General features: G+C 46.4%; 1 protein-coding gene across 4 annotated transcripts in view; it reads left to right on the forward strand.

The window, feature by feature from the left end:
- ABCC11 (ATP binding cassette subfamily C member 11) overlaps positions 1-24944 on the forward strand; it is a 78946-nt gene that overhangs the window by 31347 nt on the left and 22655 nt on the right. For 3 of the 4 annotated variants that reach the window (XM_050774805.1, XM_050774806.1, XM_050774808.1), the window contains exons 7-20: positions 588-761; positions 1531-1678; positions 1848-1996; positions 3329-3436; positions 5700-5951; positions 8403-8474; positions 11066-11190; positions 13261-13333; positions 16228-16431; positions 18464-18598; positions 18672-18768; positions 20434-20523; positions 22824-22927; positions 24089-24286. In XM_050774805.1, coding sequence (XP_050630762.1) covers positions 588-761; positions 1531-1678; positions 1848-1996; positions 3329-3436; positions 5700-5951; positions 8403-8474; positions 11066-11190; positions 13261-13333; positions 16228-16431; positions 18464-18598; positions 18672-18768; positions 20434-20523; positions 22824-22927; positions 24089-24286 — 1929 coding nt within the window. Of the gene's footprint in view, positions 1-587; positions 762-1530; positions 1679-1847; positions 1997-3328; positions 3437-5699; positions 5952-8402; positions 8475-11065; positions 11191-13260; positions 13334-16227; positions 16432-18463; positions 18599-18671; positions 18775-20433; positions 20524-22823; positions 22928-24088; positions 24287-24944 lie in introns of all 4 variants that reach the window. The other variant, XM_050774807.1, reaches the window with a different exon arrangement.

A 24944-nucleotide genomic window follows, 5' to 3' on the forward strand; every position in this document is an offset into this window, starting at 1 on the left:
AATTCATGGGGAATTAGTATGAAACATGTGGTGGAAATTTTTAGGCTGTGACGTTAGCAAACTGGTTCTGCACAGACTCTAGTTAGCCATACTGGTTCTACCAATTTTAGCCAGATCTGTTATCTTACAAGCCGAGGGACTTTCAGCAAGTTGTTTCTTTCTGTAACTGCTGTCCTAAAAACTCAAGAATATCTGTTAGTCACTGGTTTCTTTAACTCTTTGGGGCATGGTTTCAGTAGCAGTAGTAATAGTGGTAGTATTAATCGTAGTAAAATATCCCTTTTATTGATCACATTCTATGTGTGCAGACACTTTCTATGTCATTGAAATCTCACAAAACCCATATAAAGTATGTATAATTATTCCAGCTTTACAGTTAGAGAAGCTGAGGCTCAGAGTGGTGAAGTAACTTGTTGAGGGTCACACAAACAGAGAGAAGAAAGATGTGAACCTGGGGTGTCTGCCTCTACTCTTCCACCCTGCCTTTCAAGCCTTCCTGCTAGGAGAGGGCATGGGAAGGCCACCTGCCACCACTTCTGGGTACCCAGGGAGGTGACACCTGTGCCCGTGGACTTGCTGTCTTGCAGGCCATCGGCTTCTTCACCAGTGACATAAACTACCTGTTTGAAGGGGTGTGTTATGGACCCCTATTACTGGTCAGCTGCGCATCACTGGTCATCTGCAGCATTTCTTCCTACTTCATTATTGGATACACTGCATTTGTTGCCATTTTATGCTTTCTCCTGGTTTTCCCACTGGAGGTAATGTCTCTCTTTGTCACCTATTTGATGCTGGGCCCCAGAAGTCCCAGGGCTCTGGAATCTGGGATAGCTCTGAGTGAGAACGTTGATTCTTGTTGACCTTTCAATCCATTGTGGATAAGATTCAGCTCCACTCCCTACCTCAAACTATTCTCTGGTCACAACATTTGGTTAATAAGTAAATAAGAGCTGAATGTGATGTGCAAAGTCTACCTCATAGCTTTCTATGGGAGATTATCTGCTTTGACAGCTTTCCTTTGTAGATAATCTCTGTGCAAGATTTTTGTTCCATCTCTTCTACCCAGAATGTGCTGTTGTAATAACACAGCCACCATTTAACATTTGTCTGAGCACAGTATAATGGGGAAAGGGAAGCACATTTGTTGCCAAAGATTCAGGTGAAATAAAATTGAGAAAGCAGAAATGACTCTTGGATTGTGTGTGCTCTGAATTATTGAAATTGAGTGTTTTCCTGAGTGCAGGCACTCTGATTGAAAGGTGATTTTAATTGTTAGAGGATTTATGGTTCCAGAAGACAGAGGAACCATTTCAGTTTAGTTTCTGTCTCAGTAGCCACAGCCTGGCTTGGGACTCAGGAAAGAAAGGCCCCTGGGATGCCCTAAGGCATGGTGGCCTGGAGAGCTTCGACTGGAAAACCTCTCTTTGGAAATACACCCAGTTGCCCTACTTACGCCAGACTGAACCCTCCTGCCTTTGTCAAAGGAAGCCCTTGCAGATCAACTCCAAACTTGCTGTATCCTGACTCCAGGTATTCGTGACAAGAATGGCTGTGAAGGCTCAGCATGACACATCTGAGGTCAGCGACCAGCGCATTCGTGTGACCAGTGAAGTTCTCACTTGCATTAAGCTGATTAAAATGTACACATGGGAGAAACCATTTACAAAAATCATTGAAGGTATGGAAAGTCTGGCTTTCTGCTCCAAACCTGATGATGGCATGGTGATCCAAGTCCCTCTCACCTCTTGGGGAATTTTTTTTTTTTTTTGATGCTTTGGGGATGGTGCTGTGCTCTTTGGAGAATGTTCTTGTGGTTATCTTTGGTGTATTTCTTTTTTATTTCCCAGACCTAAGAAGGAAGGAAAGGAAACTATTGGAGAAGTGCGGGCTTGTCCAGAGCCTGACCACTGTAGCCTTGTTCGTCATCCCCACAGTGGCCACAGCAGTCTGGATTCTCGTCCACACATCCTTGAAGTTGAAACTCACAACGTCAACGGTAAGGGTTTGGGGGGCTTTGTTTTCTCCCCATCATGATCGGGAGTTTTCTCATGTGTCCTTTTTTAGCCATACCCCTCAAAGGTCTGAAGGCTTTGTAAATGAACACTATATGTTCATTTTGATTTTCCAGACAAAAGTACAGCGCTGTCTTCCATCTCAACCCATCTTAAAAAGTGACATCTTGGACAGCCCTGTGGGCGGACTGGACAGCAGACCCATCAGGGGTTGGGGGGAGGTCGTCCCTGTAGTTAAAATTCTGACAATTTGAATTACACCTTGAGGTTGAGCAGTTCCTCTAATCCCTAAATAAGGGCCCCGGAAGTGCACTTCAAATACAAAGGTATAGCTTCTTTGGTCTTTCCCTTCATGGTCAGAACCCGGCCCTGAGAAGTGGCAGCTGCCTTACAGGGTTAGGAATCCCAGCTCTTTGAGCAGAATAAGACAGGGTGCCACTCTTGGAGGGGTGGTAATCCAACCGGGGAAGCCAGGAGGCAGCACCCAGAGCAAGAAGGGAAACATTTGATAGTCTGCGGTCAAGGGATTGTGTGTGCCCCAGATGGCTGGCCCCTCTGCTTGGCTCAGGCATGCACCAGGGAAACAACCCCGAGAACTCTGAGGGTGTTGGGGGCGCTATAGAAGGAATACTTTCAGAGGCACTTGAGGCTGACACTGAGATGACACAAGGCAGGTCTAGACCAAGGCATTCCTGCTCCACTGGAGTTCATTTTTGGATGGAGCCAGGAGAAGAAAGGAGGAGAGAGAGGCATGGATTGGAAGGTTCTTTCAGCACCTCCAGGAGGGCACCTTCTGGGGTCCTGAGAGCCTAAGGTGTTTTGCTATAGTCACAGTGCAGCAGGGGTTAGGCATGAAGGGTAAGGAGATGTTGAATGTTAGAAAGAAAACAAACATCTAAGGCAAAGAAGAAGAAATAGGACCTTGACAGCAAGAATAGCAGCAAGCTCCATTGAAAGGAAGCAATGCTCACTCACATGAATTTTTTTGGTGTTTCCCAACTTTATTCCTGTATGTACTTCATGATTTTTCTCACTATGCCAGTGGGGAAACTGGAATGCGGTAGGGGCAACCTGCCCAAAGCTAGAGATGTCAGTGGCTAAGCTGCAACAGGGACTAGACCTTTAACTCTAAGACTCCAAGACGAGTGCTCTTTCCCCAGCTTTTTCCAGTCTCCCCCTAAACACTAACTCAGCCTCTGTTGGAGGAACCAACTGCTTGTTGGATGCTGAGGATACGGCTCAGGGATGCGGGTGCCAGGGAATGGTGGAAGCAGGAAGGGCCACGACCCTTACTGCCTCCTCCCCTTCTTATCCAGGCCTTCAGCATGCTGGGCTCCTTGACTCTCCTTCGGCTGTCAGTGTTCTTTGTGCCCTTAGCAGTCAAAGGCCTCACGAATTCCAAGTCTGCGGTGATGAGGTTCAAGGTAGGTGGTCAGGGGACTGGCTGTAGGCCCCCTGCTTGGACGCTCCTCTGCCTTCAGCCCCTGTGATGTTCCTCCCGAACATGTCACCTGGCCAAGGCCTAGGTTGAGAGAGGGATGAGCTAACTCAGTGACCTCCTGTGCCAAGGCTGGTGTGGGGCCTGGGAAGACAGATGAATTGGGTCAGGTCTCAGTCTCCAAGGAGATCTTAGGATAGTGTGTCTAAACCAGGTCTCAGACAGATGCTCTGCAGACTTTATCCAGGTTTGCATAGAGTTACCCTGATAGATAGTTTTGTTTTAGAAAAACACCATAGATGTTGCTTGCATTGAAACACTTGGACATTTTATGTGAAAACCCAGATTTTTGAATTCTCTTGAATGATTAGAAGATCTAGTGACCCTGGACCACAATCTACCATGGCCACAAGCAGCTGGAGTTGAGGTGATAGCTGCCCTGTTTAGATGGAGGCATTTAGCTGCAGTTTGCTGCAGTCTCTACCATACCCTATTACACCTCCAGGCCTGGAGCTGCATTTTAATGATCATGTATCATCTTAGAAATGGTCCACTTCACTTATTTATATAGTTGGCATCTAAGTTTGAAAACCCTAATCTAAACCAATTTTTAAAAGTCATTTTGTAGTCACCCGACTTTTATGTACATGCAGTCCACAACCTATTATCACTCATTCACTCATTCATTCATTAATGCAAAAAAATATATATATATATTTATTGAGCTCCTACCACAAGCTAGGCACTGAGAATACTGCATTGAACAGGGGTCCCTGCTGTCAGGGAGTTCCTATTTGGTATTGGAAACAGACAATTAATAAGTAAATTAATGATCAAAGAGGATTTGATCAGATCACATGAAGAACCATGATGCCAATAAAACAATGTGATGTCCTAGAGCAAGCGTGTCCAACCTGCAGCTCACGGGTCGCATGTGGCCCAGGATGGCTTTGAATGTGGCCCAACACAAATTTGTAAACTTTCTTAAAACAGGAGATTTTTTTTTTGCGATTTTTTTTTTTTTTTTTTTTTTTTTTTGGTTAATTAGCTGTCGCTGGTGTTGGTGTATTTTCTGTGTGGCCCAAGACAATTCTTCTTCCAATGTGCCCTAGGGAAGCCAAGGGATTGGACATGCCTGTTCTAGGGAGTATGCTGGGGAGGGCTGGGGGCTCCTGGGAAGAGCCTGGTTAGGAAAGGCCCCTGCCAAGGTGACTGAGTGATGATGACCAGGCAGAGGAAACAGCAAGTGTGAAAGCCCTGAGGCTGGAACGAACTTGGCTGCTCTGAGTAACACAAACAGTGCTTTGCTTATCACCAGCCCAGCGCGCTTCCCTGACTTCTCAGCAGCTGTGAGAAGGCTCCTGCCGCTGCCTTCCTTCCCATGGGACACTGGGTTTGTCCATTCATTCTCCCCTTCTGTGCCTGTTTTCACCTGTGGTGGGGGCAGAGATGAGGAGGCCGCAATCAGAGCTCAGAAGGATGGGTAAGAGAGTCCAAAATGTCAGGAAGCATCCTTCTAAATCTCTTAAGCATATCTCCGGGTAGGCCTATTTGAATGTAATCCTGACTTCTGTAGGGTCATACTCCCCTCCCATTCTTTTGATTGCTAGAATTTATGTAGTTCAACCCTTGTGCTTTATAGACAGGGAGCTGGAGATGCAGAGAGAAGTGACATGCTGATGGTCACCTTTTGAAATGTATGACCCCAAATGACCTTTCCCCAGTGTGGGACACAGACAGAGTTTTTAGTCTCAATAGCTACAAGTAGAATTTTTTTTTAAAGAGATGGAGGTCTCACTATGTTCCCCAGGTTGGTCTTAAACTCCTGAGCTTAAGCAATCCCCCAACTTGGCCTCCCAAAGTGCTAGGATTATAGACATGAGCGATTATGTCCAGCCCAATATTGAAAGAATTTAATTAGAAAAACATCAGTCTTATGAGTCAATGGCTATCATCACTTGGGATGAGGCTAATGTAGGTTAGTCCTTAGTCAACCTCCTGCCGTTGATAGCGCAGTGTTTGCAAATATGGAAGAGCAGCCCTGTGCTCTGAAATTTGGAAAACGCTGACCTAGAATTGTCACCCACAGAAACTGGCCTTTCCTAACTGGTGGTACTTCTGCAAACTTTTACTGCTTATTTGAAATTCAGAAAACCATACCAACTGGCAGGCTTGTAAAACTGGGAACACATTCCTGCTGAACTAAAGAACTGCATTCCTCCTCCCTCTATTTCCTTTTGTCTTTTCAGAAGTTTTTCCTCCAGGAGAGCCCTGTTTTCTATGTCCAGACATTACAAGACCCCAGCAAAGCTCTGGTCTTGGAAGAGGCCACCTTGTCTTGGCGACAGACCTGTCCTGGGATCGTCAATGGGGCATTGGAGCTGGAGAGGAATGGACACGCTTCTGAGGGGGTGACCAGGCCTAGAGATGCCCTCGAGCCAGAGGAAGAAGGGAAGAGCCTGGGCCCAGAGTTGCACAAGATCAACCTGGTGGTGTCCAAGGTAGCCTTGTTCAGGCCATGCAGGCAGGCTGCCTGCCAGGCGCTCAGGACCTGAGACCGGGGGCTTGGCCAGGTGCCCCACCATATCCTTGGTTAAAAACTGCCCTTTCCAAGATCTCTCCCTTTAAAATTCAAATTTTTCATGGAGGGCAAATACAAGGTATCTTTCATTTTTTAGTGTGAATTAATCTATCATGTAAAATTTTTTTGGCTTAGGTAAGACCCAAAATAATATGAGAGCACTGTGTGCTGGTCCTTGGAAGGACCAAGGACACAGACCGGAGAAGGGAAAGGAGACTCAGCTAACATTTATTACATTCCTCGTATGTGCCAAGCACTATCCTGTGTTTGAATTCTGTTATTCTGTGAACTCGCCTTATCTGGCTCTTTCTCTGCCTGATGTTTACAAAGATTAGCTTCCTGCTGTCTCCTCTTCGCCCCTCCTCTTTTCTTCTCTGTTATCTATTAACGTAGATATTGATATCTAATAATAATTGACATAGAATAGATATAGATATTGATGTTCATATGTAGTGATAAATGTCTAAAAACTAGATAATACCTAATAGTAATAGGTGTTAATATCTAATATCTACTGTCTGTTATCTATTTATACTTCTTTCCTTGGTGATCATCTCTAGCCCTATGGTTTTAAATTCTATCTCTGTGCTATTATCGCTAACTTTGAAGTCTCTTCTGGACTCCAGACTCGATTGCATATATAATATCTCTCTTAAATGTCCATCAAGCATTTAAAATGAAATAAGGTTTTGATATTCACCCCCTTTAATGAGTTCCCTAAATCTTCCTTCTGGGAGATGGCACCATCATCCTTCCAGTGGTCAAGGACCTGGAAGTCACACTTGATTCCTTTCCTTCCCTCCCTCGAATCCAATCCACCAGCAAGGCCATCAGCTTGACTTCCACATCTGCCCCGAACCTGCCGCCCTCACCATAGCCCCTCCACTGCCCTATCCCTGCCACTGTCATGCCGCTCCCAGAACCTCCTTATCCCCCTCTCTGCTCCCACTTTTGCCTTCTTATGAGCCTTTTACCATGCAGCAGACAGAGGGATTTTCCTTTTTTAAATAATTAATATGTATTTTTTATTTCAATAGCTTTTGGGGTACAAGTGGGTCTTGGTTAGACGGAGGAGTTGTATAGTGGTGAAGTTGAGATTTTAGTGCACCTGGGACTCGATAGTGTGCATTGTACCCAATAGGTAGTTTGTGTCTCTCACCCCACTCCCACTCTCTGTCTCTCTGAGCCTCAAAATCCATTATACCAGGGGTTCCTGACACCTGGGTGGTAGACCTGCACTGGTCCACAGCCTGTTAGAAACCAGGCCGCACAGCAGGAGGTGAGCGGCAGGCCAGTGAGCATCACCGCCTGAGCTCTACCTCGTGTCAGATCAGCGGCAGCATTAGATTCTCATAGCAGCGCGAACCTTATTGTGAAGTATGCATGCGAGGAATCCAGATTGCTCCTTATGAGAATCTTGCCTGATGATCTGAGGTGGAACAGTTTCATCCTGAAATCAATCCTCCACCAACCCTCAGTTTGTGGAAAAATTGTCTTCCGTGAAACTGGTCCCGGGTGCCAAAAAGGTTGGGGACTACTGTATTATACTATGACAGAAGGATCTTTCTGAAATGTAAACCAATTCAAGTCACTCTCCTTAAACCCTTCAGTGACTTTTCACTGCCCTTAGAGCCCGGGTTCCTCCAAATCGGTACCTGTACCTCTGACCTCTTCCCCACTAGAGTTCTCACCGCTCTGGGGCAGCAATGACGCCTGCTCTGTAGAAGCCTTCCCTGGCTGAGTCGTCTAAAATTGACTCAACCCCAACTCTCTGTCTGTCATAAGAGCCGACTTCATTTTACTCATATCACTTATCTCTATCTGATATTTATTTATTTATTTATTTATTTATGTAGTCTGTCTGTCTTCCCATCCCCTCAGCTTACGTTCTAAGCTCAATGTGAGGTCTTCTCTTCATTACTGGGTCCATAGAGGAAACTCAGATCACTATTTGATGGATGAATGAATGTTTGAATAAATGCATGTATGCATGCATGAAATTCTGTGAGACTGGCTTCTTTATTCCCATTTCACAGATGGAGAAACTGAGGCCCAGAGAAGCTAAGTGGCTTTCCCAGGATTGCTGCATAGAATAGACACCAATCTGGAATTCAGGGTTCTTGCCACCTACCCCTGAGTTCCCCTCTGCCTTTTCCTTGTGATCTGCTTCCTCTCGGGCCACCCCTCCTGCCTCCAGGGACTAAACGCAAAGCTCCTCTTGAGCTTTGCTTGTCTGAGGAGTCTTGGGCTCTGTGTGGTTGTTTTGTTTTCTGTGTGTTGTTTTGGGTTCTAAACAGTTGAGCCGCCCTGAGCAGGTGGATATGCCAGGGCTGTGCTGTCCCAACACTTGTGTGTCCTCCTTGGCTTGCAGGGGATGATGTTAGGGGTCTGCGGCAACACGGGGAGTGGTAAGAGCAGCCTGTTGTCAGCCATCCTTGGGGAGGTAAGTGATCTGTGGCCACATGCGTGCCTGTCCGCAAGCAGTCCAGGCGCTCCCAAGCTCCAGTGCCCCAGGCAGGGTCCCTCACTGCTTTCTTCCTCACAGGGGTCTGAGCAAGTGGGGTTTTTATAAATGAAAAATGGTTGTGCTTGCACTGTGTGGGAGGTGTGTGATCAAGGTGGCCCTTTCTCTTCACCTTGTGGCAGCACTCCTGGTGCGGGCTGCCTCTTACATCACCTGGAGATCTGTCCTCACCTGTGCTCTGTGAGGATACAGGATATTAACTCAAAGTTAATATGATCATACAAATTATTTAACAGGGAATTGAGTCCGATCTCTCTTCCACACTGCAATACCCTGTTGCAATGGTTCCTTTAAAAAAAGAGCATAAAATCATTTTATAAAGCCAAACTCATAACATTGAGAGTGGGATGTTTGTGCCTTTTAGGACGGGATCGGAAGAGAAATGTTGGGGGAGAAACAGGGAGAAAGAAGGAAGGAAGGCTGGGGAGAGGAGGCCTGCTGGATGGGATGGGGCAGTCTTACTCGTATTCTGGCAGTGGGGTACATATGCCTGCTAGGTGCACTTGCCCTTGAGATTTGAACCCCTCATTCCATCCCCTGTGGACAAGTTTGAGGTCTGCTGCCATGTGGACATGTGGTTCACACACCCTTTCTCCAGTTTCTTTTTTCTTTCTTTTCTTTCCGTTTTCTATTCCCTTCCTTTCCCTTCCCTTTCCTTCTGTCTTTCTTTCTTTCTTCATTTTTTTCACACAAAGTCTTGCTTTGTCATCCAGTTGGGAGTGCAATGGCGTGATCTTGGCTCACTGCAACCTCTGCCTCCAGGGTTCAAGAGTTTCTCATGCCTCAGCCTCCTGAGTAGCTGGGACTACAGGCATGCGCCAGCAACCCGAGCTAATTTTTGTATTTTTTGGTAGAGACGGGTTTCACCACATTGACCGGGCTGGTCTTGAACTCCTGGCCTCAAGTTCCACCCGCCTCGGCCTTCCAAAATGCTGGGATTATAGATGTGAGCCACCATGCCCGGCCATTTCTCCGGTTTGAAAAAACCCCAAGCCCATTCCCCAGATCCTTTGGGGTCACACTGCACACCTTATAATGAACACTAAAAGCACCTATGACACCTGCTACGCATTTTTGTTCACCTTCCTGCAGGAGTCTTACACCAGCCCTTCCCCACAGAGCCCCAACCTCACCCCCTCCTGGGCTGCCATCTCTTCCCCCTTCTTCTTCTGCCCATTGTCCCTTGTTCCCCTATCACTGGGAGAAGTTTTCCTTCCTTTCTTCAGCTTTTCCCTCAGCTCCTTCTCCCAAATGAACATTGCCAAACTCATCCCTTCCTTGGAATGCGGTTATGTTACCAAAGCCAGCTCTCTCTTAACGCATCAGCCATGTGCTGCATGTGGGATGGCCTTTCCCCAGTTTCTTCGCAACTGCAAGGAAGAAAGACTCCATTAAGAAAAAAAACAGTAAAACTAGCTTCAGTACTTACATGCCAAGTCCTGTGCAAAGAGCTTTCCATTTTCCCCTTTAACGCTGGTAACCTCCCACGACAAAGGCACACTCATGATGACCCATTTACAGATGAGTATGTGAGATTCTGAGAGGTGACTCATCCAAGGTCATGCAGCAGGTAAGGGGTGAGCCAGGGCTGAGTCCCAGGTCCACCTGAGGTCAGAGCTGTGTTCTACATCACAGGAGCATCACCCGGCAGCCTCCAGGCAAGGCCACCTCCCTACGCGCCCAGTGGTTTGTCAGTTTCCTATGCAAATAAGCCTGTCACTTTCCTTCTAATAAAGGAAGACACAGAGATGCCATTTTAAAGTTCTTATTTGTTAAAGTCTCATGTAAAGTAAACATGTCAGGGTATAAAAGAGAAAGGATTAAGAATGATGAGGTCCCATGTCAGGGTGCTGGGGATGAATGTCTATCTCTATTTGTTTTTAACGTGTTGTTTTGAACTTATACAGAAAAGCTGGAGGACACTACAGCAGGAATCCATATACCCACCATCTAGATGCAGCCGTTGATAGTTTTTGCATATTTACCTTACTATACAGACATATATTTTGTAGAATGCTTTAAATTACACAGGTTATAACACTTTCCCTTCTAAATACTTCATCATGATGTCCAAAAGTAAGAACGTTTTTCTACCTAACCATGATAACATTATCCTACCTAACAATAATAATTCCATAATACCCAGGCATGCTCAGAGATAGCCTGGAAATTTTGGTGTGCACGGTGAAGACCATGGAGGCACTGGCTACCAGGGAATGGCGCTGGGACAAATAAGAGGAAAAAACGTTTGGGGTATCTTTAGTGCAGACCTTGGATTCAGTCCAAGCAGGACCTGGCTGGGCTTATCTCCAGCTGCTTCCACATGTTCTCATGGCCAGTCCCTGCAACTCGCTGGTGGGCCTGGCAGGGCCACATTAAAAGTCCCTTTTACCTAGGAGAGCCCCCAAGATCCTGGAGGGCAATGGGGCCGTGGGCACTGTGCCTGCTGAGCCAGGCAGGCTCTGTCCCTTTGCCCACTTGGTCCTAAGGCTGGACTCATTCTGCCACAGATGAACTTGCTTGAGGGCTCAGTGGGGGTGCAGGGAAGCCTGGCCTATGTCCCCCAGCAGGCCTGGATCGTCAGCGGGAGCATCAGGGAGAACATCCTCATGGGAGATCCATATGACAAGGCCCGGTAAGCTCCTGGAGGGGAAGGGGAGAGCACAGGGCATGTGGCTGGTCTGGGGGCACTTCCAGCTTTGAATGGTAACCTGACAACTGCTAACACTTGTGTGCTCCACTTTCACTCATTATCATATTCACCCCTCATTGTGAAAGAAATACCATCGTATCAATTTTCCAGATGAATCAGCTGAGGCCCCAAGAGGTTAAATAATTTGCCCAAAGTCACCCAGGTGGTGGGATGTGATAGAGCCCGAATTTGAACCCAGTTGCTTTCAGAAACTTCATGCTTAACTATTATGCTGTATTGGCTTAAAATAGTCAATACATTCTCCCCCCTCCAAAATTGCTACAGTAGAACTTCATTTGTATTCGTTAAATCTTGGCCTCTAAGTGAAAAGGAAAACAAATGAGAGCGATGAGGTTCTGTGACATAGAGGAAACCGGTTTGAATCTGTGGCCCCGTGGATCTCCCAAGTCTTGTCCATATCCCTCCTTTCCCTCTGTGGCCTCTCCCTGCCCTAGAATTATCGGGTTCACCTGCCCAAGACATGAGATTGGATATCATGAGTGAAGCCTGTTCAGTGAAGGGTCCAGGAAAACTGCTCTGAATGCTACAGCTACGCTTCCAACTATGGTGGACTCTGACCTGTGACTGTTTGCTTGGTTTTGCAATTGGCCCCGGTAACAACATAGATATGGAGGTGTAGGAACTGGCTGTCTCTGTCTGGTTGTCCTGTGTACACCTCACAATCATGTCCAATGCCAACTCATGAGCACCCTGCCTGCTCAGCCCCATACGCCTGGCTTCTTTTCCCAAATTGTGCAACTCAGTTTAATGGCATCACCCAAACCTTGCACCCCGGGAAGCCAGATGTCTCCTCCTCTGAGTGCTTCCACATCTAATTGGTCACCAATTGTGAATAAGCCTGTCTCCTACATATCTCTTGTATTTCTGTCTTCTCCATCTCTGCTTCTAGTTCGTTCAGCCTGTGATCTCTTGTTTGAACAGTTCCCACTGCCCCTGCCCTTGGGTCCCTGTCTCTAATCTCCTGCTCTGTTCCACCCCGCGTAAGATTGTCTCCAGGGCAATCAGCCTAAGTCCCGGCTCTCATCCTGTCATTGCTCTTCTTTATGGTCTTCTGCGAGACTGATAGAACTCATACAGAAGTTTTGAAATATCTGTTAAAATAAAAACGCACCAACCCTTTGACTCAGCAAATCCACTGTTAGGTATTTAATGTGCAGATATTTTCACCCATGAAGCAAAGACCCATATACAAGGATGTTCACACTGCACTGCTCACAGGAGCAAAAGAGTAGAAACAATTCCAATCTCCATCACTAGGGCTCTGGTTAGATAATTTATAGTGCAACCGTATAATGGAATACTACAGTGCCGTTAAAGCAATAATAGCCTATACCTGCAGTACCATGCAGTACACATCCATATACGAATAGATTACTTCTGAATAAATACATAAGACACTGTAATAGTGGATGCTTTTTTTTTTTAAGATGAGTGTCACTTTGTCTCCCAGGCTGGAGTACAATGACATGATCTTGGCTTACTACAGCCTCCACCTCCCCAGTTCAAGCGATTCTCTTGCCTCTGCCTTTCGAGCAGCTGGAACTATAGGCACGCACCACCACGCCCAGCTAATTTTTGTATTTTTAGTAGAGATGGGGTTTTGTCATGTTGGCCAAGCTGATTTCGAACTCCTGACTTCAGGTGATCCGCCCTCCTCGGCCTACCAATGTGCTGGGATTACAGGTGTGAGCCACCACACCCAGCCAAGAGTGGCCGCTTTTGAGAAAAGCAAATGAAGGTCAAAGATGGGAAGGAGAACTGCTTTTCATTGCGTCTTTTTGTTCCGGTCAAATATTTACTAAGAGTGTGTATTAATTTAAAAGAAATGAAAGAGGGAAGGAAATGAAAAAAGCCTTCGGTGGTATACCATTAAACACAAGATCAAGTCTAAATTTCTTAGCATGAAAATCAAGACTACTCCTTTTGACACTGGAAAGGGTGATGGGCAGGAGGGCTGGTCTCCTGTGCCTTACGGCTCCCTGTCCTTCACAGATACCTCCAGGTGCTCCACTGCTGCTCCCTGAATCGGGACCTGGAACTTCTGCCCTTTGGAGACATGACAGAGGTAAGAGGGAGGCAAGCCTGCTTGCTCTGTGAAACGTTGGTGCTCTTATGTTCACGTTGCCTCCCCAGGCAGGGAGGGGAAGGATCCCAGCTCTTCCTCCCAAAGCAGCTGGAGTTTTTCCTGCAGCAGGTGCAGGAGAAGCAAAGCTTCCCTCACTGAGGGAGGTTGGGGCTCAGCTTATAGAGGCACCTGGAAAGGAAAGGGGGTACCTTACCCCACAGAGGTGGAGAGCTGACCTCAAGCTCCTTCTTCTGAAGCAAGAGCAGAGACCCTGTGAAGATGAGAACCCCACCCCCATCACCCTTGCCCCACTCCAGCCAGTGCAACATCAGCCATGACCCGCAGGGGCAATTTCTGGCTGTAACATTTCCCTGATAATTCACAATCTTTCACATCTGCAGTCACCTTAATACACATACGACCCTCACCCACGATAAAAGTGGCATTGCCTTCTTGATTTTAATGGTCTAATAATAGCTCAGTCTGTTGAACACTTACTACATGCAAGGTGCTATTCTAGTGACTTGAATATAGTGTCTTAGGTGAGAGTCACAATAATCTCAATAACCTCAGGAGGGTAGTTTTTAAATAAAAATTCTTCTTCTTCTTCTTCTTCTTCTTCTCTTCTTCTTCTTCTTCTTCTTCTTCTTCTTCTTCTTCTTCTTCTTCCTTCTTCTTCTTCTTCTTCTTCTTCTTCTTCTTCTTCTTCTTCTTCTTCTTCTTCTTCTTCTTCCCCTTCTTCTTCTTCCTTCTTCTTTTTTTGAAGGGGAATCTCGTTCTCTGTCACCCAGACAGGAGTGCAGTGGGGTGATCTCAACTCACTGCAACCTCCACCTCCCAGATTCAAGAGATTCTCCTACCTCAGCCTCCTGAGTAGCTGGGATTACAGTCATGTGCCTCCAGGCCCGGCTAACTTTTGCATTTTTAGTAGAGACAGTGTTTCACCATGTTAGCCAAGCTAGTCTCAAACTCCTGACCTCATGTGATCCACCCAGCTCGGCCTCCCAAAGTGCTGGGATTATAGGCATGAACTACTGTGCTTGGCCTATTCTTCTTCTTTTAAAGCTGGGACTATACATCTTTGATGGCAGAGAGCTAAATGATCATATTCAAGGTTGTTTCTTCAATAGGAAGAACAAGATCTCATCTGTAAAATGGCATAAATAAGAGTACTGACCTGATCGGATTGCTTTGAGGTTTAAATGAGTTAATACAAAGTGCTTTGACTAGTGCCCGGCCTAGAGTAAGTGATAACTACTATTGTAAGAGCACAGTAGGCATTGAATAGTATTTGATGTATAAGTAAATGAGTGAATGGGGAAACTGGGCTTTGGCCAGATCAAGCAGGTTGTCCAAGGTCACACAGTGGTGACCTGGAAGCACGGCAGGGACAGGAGGTTTCTCTGCCACCATTTCAACTCTGATTCTTCTCTACAGAGACTTCAAGCAGTCAGGATAGAACAGGAACTAGGACTTACACTCCAGCTCCCACTTCCTCAGAGCCTGAAGGAGGGATGGGCCAGCTGGCGGCTGCCTGGAGCGCTAATCTGCAAAACATGCTCAGTAACTTGGGTTTTCACCCTCAACTCCTATCACAGCAGGTGCCCTGTGAGATGGTCCTTCCAGCGTCAGTAAAGCTCCTTGCAGCCATTCCAGCTCTGGTCTGTTGAGTGGGTGCACACAGTGCAAATAGTCTCTGATGACACCCCTAATCCAGGCCAATGGTCCCACAAGTTGACAGGTGCTGTCAATGGAGATTAAAAACCTGAATAAGGCCAGGTCCAGTGTAACCTCAGCACCTTGGAAGGCTAAGGTGGGAGAATTGCTTGAGCCCAGGAGTTTGAGACCAACCTAGGCAATATAGTGAGACCTCATCTCTACAAAAAAAAAAAAAAAAGAGAAAAGTTTAAAAACATTAGCTGAGTGTGGTGGCACCACCTGTAGTCCCAGCTACTCAGGAGGCTGAGATGGGAGAATCGCTTGAGACTGAGAGGCGGAGGTCGCAGTAAGCCATGATTGCTGGTGCCACTGCACTCCAGCCTGGGCAACAGAGGAGACCCTGCCTCAAAAAACCAAATACATAAAACCAGAATAATATGTGACACAGTGCTCTTACTTGGGAATGAGTGATTTATTTTATTATCTGAATTTTTAGTAGTTTAATGTTTGCCTCCTAGAAGTTGATAGGCTTAGAAAAATTGTATCTAAGTAAGAGTTACAAGTTTTTAAAAGTTATGTATCTTTAAATTTAGATTCAGGGGATACATGGAGAGTTACAAGATTTTTAATTAATTGAGAAGCAATTTATTCATCTCAACCACGTTTTGAAAAATATTTTTATTGATGCATAATATTTGTGCATTTTTTTGGGTACCTGTGCTATTTTGTTATATCTGTAGAATATGTAATGATCAGGTCAGGGCATTTAGGGTACCCAGCACCTTGAGTATTTATCACTTCTGTTGTGCTGAGAACTTTTCGACTCCTGTCTACTAGCTCTGCTGAAATATACAATACCTTGTTGTTGGCTATAGTCACCCTATTCTGCTATCAAACATTAGAACTTATTCCTTCTATCTAACTTGATGTTTGTGTCCATCAGCCAACCTCTCTTCATTCTCACCCCCCTTCCCCACCCCCAAAAATCCTTTCCAGCCTCTGGTGTCCGTCATTCTACTCTCTACCTCCATGAGATCAGCTTTTAAGCTCCCACATATGAGTGAGATACATTATGTATTTTTAAGTCCGGAATGCCAAATTATCAGGTATCCTGGAGTGTGTGCATATCTTGGTCTGTATTGAGGGAGTTCTGCCTGCTACATCTGCCCACCCATTTGAGCGCACCTGGCTGTGCTTGCTCTCTGGACATGGTGCTTTTTACTGCCTGTCTGCAGATCGGGGAGCGGGGCCTCAACCTCTCTGGGGGGCAGAAACAGAGGATCAGCCTGGCCCGCGCCGTCTACTCCGACCGTCAACTCTACCTGCTGGACGACCCCCTGTCTGCTGTGGACGCCCACGTGGGGAAGCACATTTTTGAGGAGTGCATTAAGAAGACACTTAGGGGGAAGACGGTCGTCCTGGTGACCCACCAGCTACAGGTGAGAACCCCTCCAGGGCTCTGACTGTGATTGATGGATAATGTAGATCCTCAAGCCTCTGCCATTTCAGAGTGTGATTCAGTGACAGCCTCCCAGCACCTGTCCTCATCTCAGGCTAGACTCCATATATGGGGAGGGCTGTAAAAAACTTGGATTTCCTCTGCTTTCCACATAGAGCAAACAGACTGGTAGGAGATTTTTGTCCTGATAAAAATTAAGAACAAATTTTTTGGTCTCCTTTATCTTTAAAATTTTATGAGTGGACCCCTGCTTTTCAAGTTACAAAAAATGAAAACAGGCCCGGCACGATGGCTCATGCCTGTAATCCCAGCACTTTGGAAGGCCAAGGCAGGAGGACTGCTTGAGGCCAGGAGTTCAAGACCAGCCTGGGCAACTTAGAGAGAACGCCCATCTCTATAAAAATTTAAAAAATTAGCCGGGTGTTGTGGTGCATCTGTGGTCCCAGCTACTGGGGAGGCCAAGGCGAGAGGATAGAGCCCTGGAGGTCAAGGCTGCAGTGAGCTGTGATAGTGCCACTGCACTCCAGTCTGGGCAACAGAACAAGACCCTGTCTCAAAGAAAATCAATCAATCAATAAAAAAGAAAAGAAAAGAAAAAGAAGCCAATCTGTCAGAAAAGAATCCCGCAAGTCTCCCGTTCTTAGATTGAGAGCCACCTCAGTGTGTTTTCTTACCGACGATGAGCGCAGTGCAATGACTGCTTCTGCTGCTGCTTCTCCTGGGTCATTTTCCCTTGAGTATTTTCACATATGGCATTGGCCACAGTGCCTTATTATTTTCTCTCCCCCTTCTTCTTCTGTTTCTTTTTCTCTCGCTCCTTATTTTTGCTTTACTATTTTTTTTTTGGTATAAAATATTTAAAACCTAAACAAGGTTTAGAAAATAATTAATAAAACCCATGTATCTACCGCCCAGATTAAACAATAAAACATTGATTCCACTCTCCAATTCTGTTGCAGTTCCTCCTTTCTGCTCTCCTGACTTTATTGTTTATTGTTTCCATGCATGTCTTCATACTTTTACAGCATATGCATGAATCTCTAGACAAGAAGAAATTCCTTTTGCATATTTTTTAACTTTATAGAATTTTATAGAATTTATTTTTTACTTTCTGTGCCCTTTGGTAGTTTCCTTTTCTCCCCTCAACATTATGTTTTTTGAGATCTTCCATGTTGATACTTGTAACTTTATATATATATATATAAATATTATATAAAGATATATATGTATATATTTTGAGACAGAGTCTCACTCCAGCCCAGGCTGGAGTGCAGCGGTACAGTCTCAGCTCACTGCAGCCTCTACTTCCCAGGTTCAAGCAATTCTCCTGCCTCAGCCTCCGGAGTAGCTGGGACTACAGGCACACGCCACCATACCTGGCTGATTTTTGTATTGTAGTAGAAACAGGGTTTCACCATGTTGGCCAGAGTGGTCTCGAACTCCTGACCTTGTGATCTGCCCACCTCGGCCTCCGAAAGTGCTGGAATTACAGGCGTAAGCCACTCCACCCAGCTTCATAACTTTATTTAATTCTCATTGGTATAGCATTCCAATATCTGAATATACCAGAATTTATTTCTCCAGTATGAACAATTGTTTCTTATTTTTCACTTTTACAAAAAAAAAAAAAAAAAATTCTTCCGTGTACATCCTTCTACATGTATCTTTGTACACATGTTTGAGAGTATTTTCAGGTAGAGTTTTAGGAGTCAAATCATTGGTTCATAAACTTCAAAAATCTTCCATGTTACTGAATAGGTCAAATTGTTCTCCAAAGTAGTTCTCCGAGGAACTCTCCTTAACTTAACTACAATCCTCCTGATAGTTAAGGAGAGTTCCTTTTACCTCAGATCACCACCAACACTTGAGTTGTCCAACTTTTAAATGTTTGCTCATCTGTTGGTATGAAATAATATTTTATCGTGATTTAAATTTACATTTTCCTGGTGAATAGTAAAATCAAACATCTTTCCCTGTGCTCACTGAAGGCTTTCTTTCTTCTGACTGTCCAGTACTTAGAATTTTGTGACCAGATCATTTTGTTGGAAAACGGAAAAATCTGTGAAAACGGAACTCACAGTGAGTTAATGCAGAAAAAGGGGAAATATGCCCAACTTATCCAGAAGATGCACAAAGAAGCCATATCGGTGAGTCCTGCCCCGCCGCCCTCACTCCCCATCGTGGACGCACGTGCACTCAGGGCCTGTGCTCTCTCCCCAGGTCACGTTGCAGGACACAGCAAAGATAGCAGAGGAGCCACAGGTAGAAAGTCAGGCTCTGGCCACCTCCTTGGAAGAGTCTCTCAATGGAAATGCTGGTAATGGTGCGGGAGACAGGACAAGAATGCCTGCCTGGGTCCTCCAGATGGCCCAGTGTTTCCTCCTAGACCCCAGATTGGGCCATGACCCTCAGTGTCTGAGACCCTAAGCATTTACATACACAGGGTTCAGATCCAAGTAGTTGAGGGCCATGGGGTGTAGACTGCTGGGCAGGAGGCCTGAAGGATCCAGGAAGTGAGTGTTGCGGGGGGCACAGCTGAGGGTGCACAGCAGAGGCAGGATAGGAGGTAGCTTTGGCTCTGAATGGCACAGATTTAAGGCTCGGCCAGGCATGTAGACATTCATTCACTACACACTGGAAGACAGTAAATATTGAGAGCAAAGGTATTAGGGATCAGAAATGAATTGGGTTTAGTCCCTGATGTCTGGAAGCTCATGGCCTTGCTCTTGTCTGGGGCAGAGTAGCAGAAGGGAGCGACTTCCATTTTTTGAGTAAGACAGTTCTGGATTTGAATCCCAGCTCTGCTGCTTACTAAGCTGTGTGACCTTGGCCATCTAACTTAACCTCTCTGAACTCTCGGCAAAAGTGGAGATGATGGTACTTAACTCCACAGGGTTGTAGTGGAGATTAGATGAGGTCAGATATAGGGAAGAACCCCACGCAGGGCCTGTTACATTGTAGGCTCCCGTCTCCCACTGAGTCTTTTTTTTTTTAGACAGAGTGTTGCTCTGTTGCCCAGGCAGGAATACAGTGGCACGATCTTGGCTCACTTCAACCTCTGCCTCCCAGGTTCAAGCAATTCTCGTACCTCAGCCTCCCAAGTAGCTGGGACTACAGGCACACACCACCACACCGGCTAATTTTTGTATTTTTAGTAGAGACCGGGTTTCACCATGTTGCCTAGGTTGGTCTCGAACTCCTGACCTCAAGTGATCCACCCACCTAGGCCTCCCAAAGTGCTGGGATTATAGGCATGAGCCACCGTGCCCAGCCACCAATTGAGTCTTTTTGAAGAAAACCTACTCCAAAAATTTCCATCCTGGTGTAATTTCCCTCAGGATTAAAATTCCAGAGAAAGAGCGCTCTTCCCCAGGAAATAATGGGCTGTTGTTACTAGAAGGGAGAATAGCAGGCAGCAGCAGCAGTCACTGTCGTGATGGCTATGATTATCATCAGAAACATCTATGGGCATCTCCAGGTACTGGTTTTCAGGCCAAGCTCAAGGTCAAGAGTCCACCTGGGCTGGTCAGGGCTGTTTTATGAAGTATTATCTCAGAAGTGTATGGCTGCAGGGCAACTTAGCAACCCTCTCAGCTTTCCATTTTTTTGGACGAGTGAACAGAAGGGTTAAGTGATTTGCCTGATGTTGCACAGTGTCATAGTGACAGTTCTGAAACCCAGGTTTTCTGGTCCCAGGTGGTTTTCTTCATTCTTTCCTGCATTTCTCTCAGTCCATCATACACAGGAGACCCTGCAGTCCCTCCAGAGTTGATTGAATGGTTAGGGATGGATCCCTTTCCAGGCTCTGGAGCCCAGGTCAAAGGTTTCTTTCAGCTGGGTCTTCCATGAAAAACCTTAGACGCAGGTGGGGCACTGAAGCTAGAAGGTGAAAAGCTGGCCCAGGATCGAAGCCAGAGACAGAAGGAAGGAGATCATGTGATTGGCAGGCATACCATTTTTCTCTTCTTCTACTCTGACCCAGTGCCGGAGCATCAGCTCACACAGGAGGAGGAGATGAAAGAAGGCTCCTTGAGTTGGAGGGTCTACCACCACTACATCCAGGCAGCTGGAGGTATGGTTCCCATGCCAGCCCAGGGCTGTCTCTTGGAGCAGCCCTATCCCTGAAACTGGGTCAGATTAGAACATGTGAGGTCATGTGAAGTAGAGAGGTCCAGAGGAGCCATGGTGTTTATTGGCCTAACTTGCAAAACCAAACTCTACTCAGTTATAGCAACTCTACCATCAAAGCCAAGGTTGGAAGTTATATTTTCATGTATACTCATTATTTCAGTGTTTTTCTATTTTTTTAGTTTAAAAAAATTTTTTAAAAAGAATAGAGATGGGGTCTTGCTATGTTGACCAGGCTGGTCTTGAACTTCTGGCCTCAAGTAATCCTCCCATCTCAGCCTCCCAAAGGGCTGGGATTACAGGCATGAGCCACCGCATCCTGCCTCATTATTTCAGTGTTTTTCAAACTCTGAGCTCTGCTCCCTTAGTGGGTTTTGCAATCAGCTGAGTTTATCATGAGCAGCACTGAAAGACATGAAATAGAATCGGATAGAAAATAGCAGCCACATCGCTTAAGGTCACAGTGGTGGGACTTTTATTTTGGTGTGATTTAGAATTTCTTAATTTTTATTTCTTAAGGCAGGTAGAAGGCAATTAGAAGTTCAAAGCTACTGCCTTCTTAAATGGTGTATATCATCATGTATATTTACTGTACAATCTTGTAAACACAAAACTCAATATATGGTGCTGTACTTATCAAGTAATTTAAGAGATTTTTGAGAGTTATTTTTACTCCATGAAACGTTTTACGCATCGTTGACATTGGAAGCTGACCGTTGTGTAAGATGTCTGCTGTCTGCATGCCTGGGGGAGGAAGAGGTAGGCTGCGTACACAGGACACTGTTCCCGCCCTGTCCACCATGGGTATCCTGCAAGGAGTAACCCAGGGCCTGCCCAGACAGAGCAGGGAACAGCAAATGCTTGTGAAATGCATGAATGGATCTAGCAGCATACATTGATCTGTATTTACAAAGTGCCTACTATGTTCCAGGCCCTGTGCCAAGCTCTAGAGGGGAGGGGGCATAAAGTCATCTAAGAACCATCGCTGAAATCTAGCTGGAGAATTAAGACATTGCTTCCATCAGATGGTGAGAGAGATCTCTGTGGCCAGGGAATCTCAAATCTCATCAAAGAAGAGACAACCCTTGAAGGAAGGATAGAATTTGGGAAAAGACTGTAGGCACGGGACATGTGAGCATAAATAGGTGAGAGGAGTGCTAGAGCAGGAAGCAGTGCCCCAAGAAGGAGTGTACCCTGCCTTTTCCCACCCTTAACTGCTTCAAATCCCAGCTCTGCCACTCACCAACTCTGCGAGTTTGGACAAGGTAGTTCCCCTCTCAGATTCAGTTTTCTCATTTTATTAGCCTATTTGTGCTGCTGTAACAACATATATTAACTGGGTAGTTTACAAAGAACGGAAATTTATTTCTCACTGTTCTGGAGGCTGGGAAGTCCAAGATCAAGGTGCTGGCAAGTTTGGTGTCTGGTGAGGGCCCAGTATCTACTTCCAAGATGGCGCCTTGAATGCTGCGTCCTCCATCGTCCCTGGAGGGGATAAATGTTGTATCCTCACATGGTAAAAGGAACAAAAAACCAGGGAGGCAGCTCTCTGAAGCCTCTTAAGGGCATTAATGCCATTCATGAGGGCTCCATCCTCATGGTTGTCACCTCCTAGAGGCCTCACTTTCTAATACCATCACCTTGGGAATTTGGTTTCAACATTTTGGAGACACATACATTCACATAATAGCACTCTTGAAAATGGGGATAGGAATTACTAATTCAGAAATACTGCATACATTTAGTACTATTCCTGGCATGTAGCACATGATAGTACATGGTGCGTACCACATAACAGGTAGCTGTTATTGTTACTTATAAAACTGAACCTGCAGGACCTGCATAAGGTGAACGAACTTCTCTAGAACACTGCCCTGTGCCAGACACTGGGCTGAGTGCTTGACACACATTATCTCATATCATCTTCAGCATGGCTCTGAAGCTGGTAAGGTTATCACTATTTCATAGGTAAAGAAGTGGCATGTTGCTGACATTTGGTACCTTGTCCAAGGTCACACGGTTTGGAAGTGGTGGAGCCAGGATTTGAACCCAGGGCTCCCTGACTTTGGAACCCAGCTCTTCCCATTCCTCCAAGGTGTCCACAGTGGGTGGGGCTCAAGGGTTTCCAAGCACTCAAAGACAGGGATGGCTGAGCAGCTGAGTCAGCAGTTGCCTCGCACCTGAGTCAGCAGTTGCCTCGCACCTGTTTGTGGCACTTGTACATCACCACTGTCTCCCTCCCAGGTTACGTGGTCTCTTGCATAGTTTTCTTCTTCATGGTGCTGATCATCTTCTTCACAATCTTCAGCTTCTGGTGGCTGAGCTACTGGTTGGAGCAGGGCTCAGGGGTGAGTGCCATGAGGTGGGTGGGCTGTGTTTCTATGGGCTTGAGTGAGGTGTGGTGACTTCTTGCTCCTTGAGACCACAAGAGCCAGAGCATGGCTTGGGACCCACATGACAAGCCCAGAGCTGGTGTTCCAGAGAGAACCATGGGGAGCCAGGACTCTGGGGTTCTCCCGCACAGGCCTCCTGATTTTGTAGAATGAGTGGTCACCTGATCAGTCTTACTGGAAAACCAAGAGATTTATATGCCCAGACAGTGCCCCAAGAATCTTTCCATTCCACTGCAGTAACTGTCTCCTTTAGCTCCAGGCTGGCCTCCACACTATGGTTTATTTAAAATATACTTCTGGTCTTGTGAGCTGGGAGCCACAACCGGCCACACTGTGTCAAGTTATTTCACTAATCTCCCCACCCACATTCTGAGGCAAGTTCCACTGTCTCCATTTTCCCAAGGGGACCCTGTGCCTAGAGAGGATGAAGAACCTGCCCTAGGACAGGACAGGGCTGGGACTTGAACTTGGTGCCCTTAATCAAAGCCATGCTTTCCCCACAGTGCTTCATGTGGTTTATTTCTGGATCATGTACCAGGAGGTTTGGGTCAGGAGAGCAGAAGCCACTCTAAGTATTTAGAGCTTCAGAGGATTTAATATAGGGAATTAGAGGCTCAGTCAACCATTGGAGGGGAAGCAGCCATCAGGGATCTCAGCTGAACTGAAGTGGGTGATTCCCAGGATGCCTTCCAGCCTCTGGAAAAACCCCACACCCCACGCTCCTGCCCACAGTTGCCACTGAGCGTGCTGACTTCTCCTCTTCCACCTTTCTGTTTCCCTGTGGGTGCCTCTCCTTGGCAGAATCTAGCCTGAAACCATGCCAGGAGGGGTTTCGGGAAATCACGTCCCCAAGCTTCTCGCTGCATCGCAGCAGAGCGTGTGCAAGGGCCCGGCTGCTGCAGTGTCCACAGGGCAGACTCTGAGGGCCTAGTGCAGGGCAGGGCGGTGGGAATGAAGGGCAAAAGAGAGTAGCCAAGCGCTGAGCAGGGAGGTTTGGGCAAACAACTTCACCTTCTACCATCCACGGGGTCTCACGTGGCCCCAGGGAGAAGGCTTTCCCTGCCACTGAATTTCCCCCTGGACACCTGCAGTCTGACCCCCTGTTCTTTCTTGAAGACCAATAGCAGCCGAGAGAGCAATGGAACCACGGCAGACCCAGGCAACGTGGCAGACAATCCTCAACTGTCCTTCTACCAGCTGGTGTATGCGCTCAACACCCTGCTCCTCATCTGTGTGGGGGTCTGCTCCTCAGGGATTTTCACCAAGGTCACGAGGAAGGCATCCACGGCTCTGCACAACAAGCTCTTCAACAAGGTATGGGCCTGGGTGCTGGGCGGGGCTGAAGGCTAAGCTCCGAACTTGCCCAGCTTCATTTTTATTTTTTTATTTTTTAGAGCTCTGTAGCCCAGGCTGGAGTGCAGTGAGTGGCACAATCTCCACTCACGGCAACCTCCGCGATCCTCCTGCCTCAGCCTCCCAAGCAGCTGGGAGTACGGGCGCATGCCACCAGATCTGACTAATTTTTGTATTTTTTGTAGAAACTGGGTTTCACCACATTGCCCAAGGTGGTCTCAAACTCCTGGGTTCCAGTGATCCATCCACCTCAGCCCCCCAAAGTGCTGGGATTACAGGCATGAGCGACCATACTCGGCCTATTTTTTTTAAATTAGTAGACTTTAATTATTTATTTATCTGTAGAGATGGGGTCTTGCTATGTTGCCCAGGCTGGTCTCAAAATCCTGGGCTAAACCAATCCTCCCACGTTGGCCTTCTAAGTAGCTGGGATTAAAGTGTGAGCCACCATGCCCAGACAACTTTGTTTTTTGAGCACTTTTGGTTTACAGAAAAATTGAGATGACGGTACAGAGAGTTCTCATATACCTGCCTATCACCCAGGCTGGAGTGCAGTGGTGTGATCACAGCTTACTGCAGCCTCAACCTCTTGGGCTGAGGAAGTCCTCCCTACCTTAAC

The sequence above is a fragment of the Macaca thibetana genome, chromosome 20 (genome assembly GCF_024542745.1).
Source record: "Macaca thibetana thibetana isolate TM-01 chromosome 20, ASM2454274v1, whole genome shotgun sequence".
NCBI lineage: Eukaryota > Metazoa > Chordata > Mammalia > Primates > Cercopithecidae > Macaca > Macaca thibetana.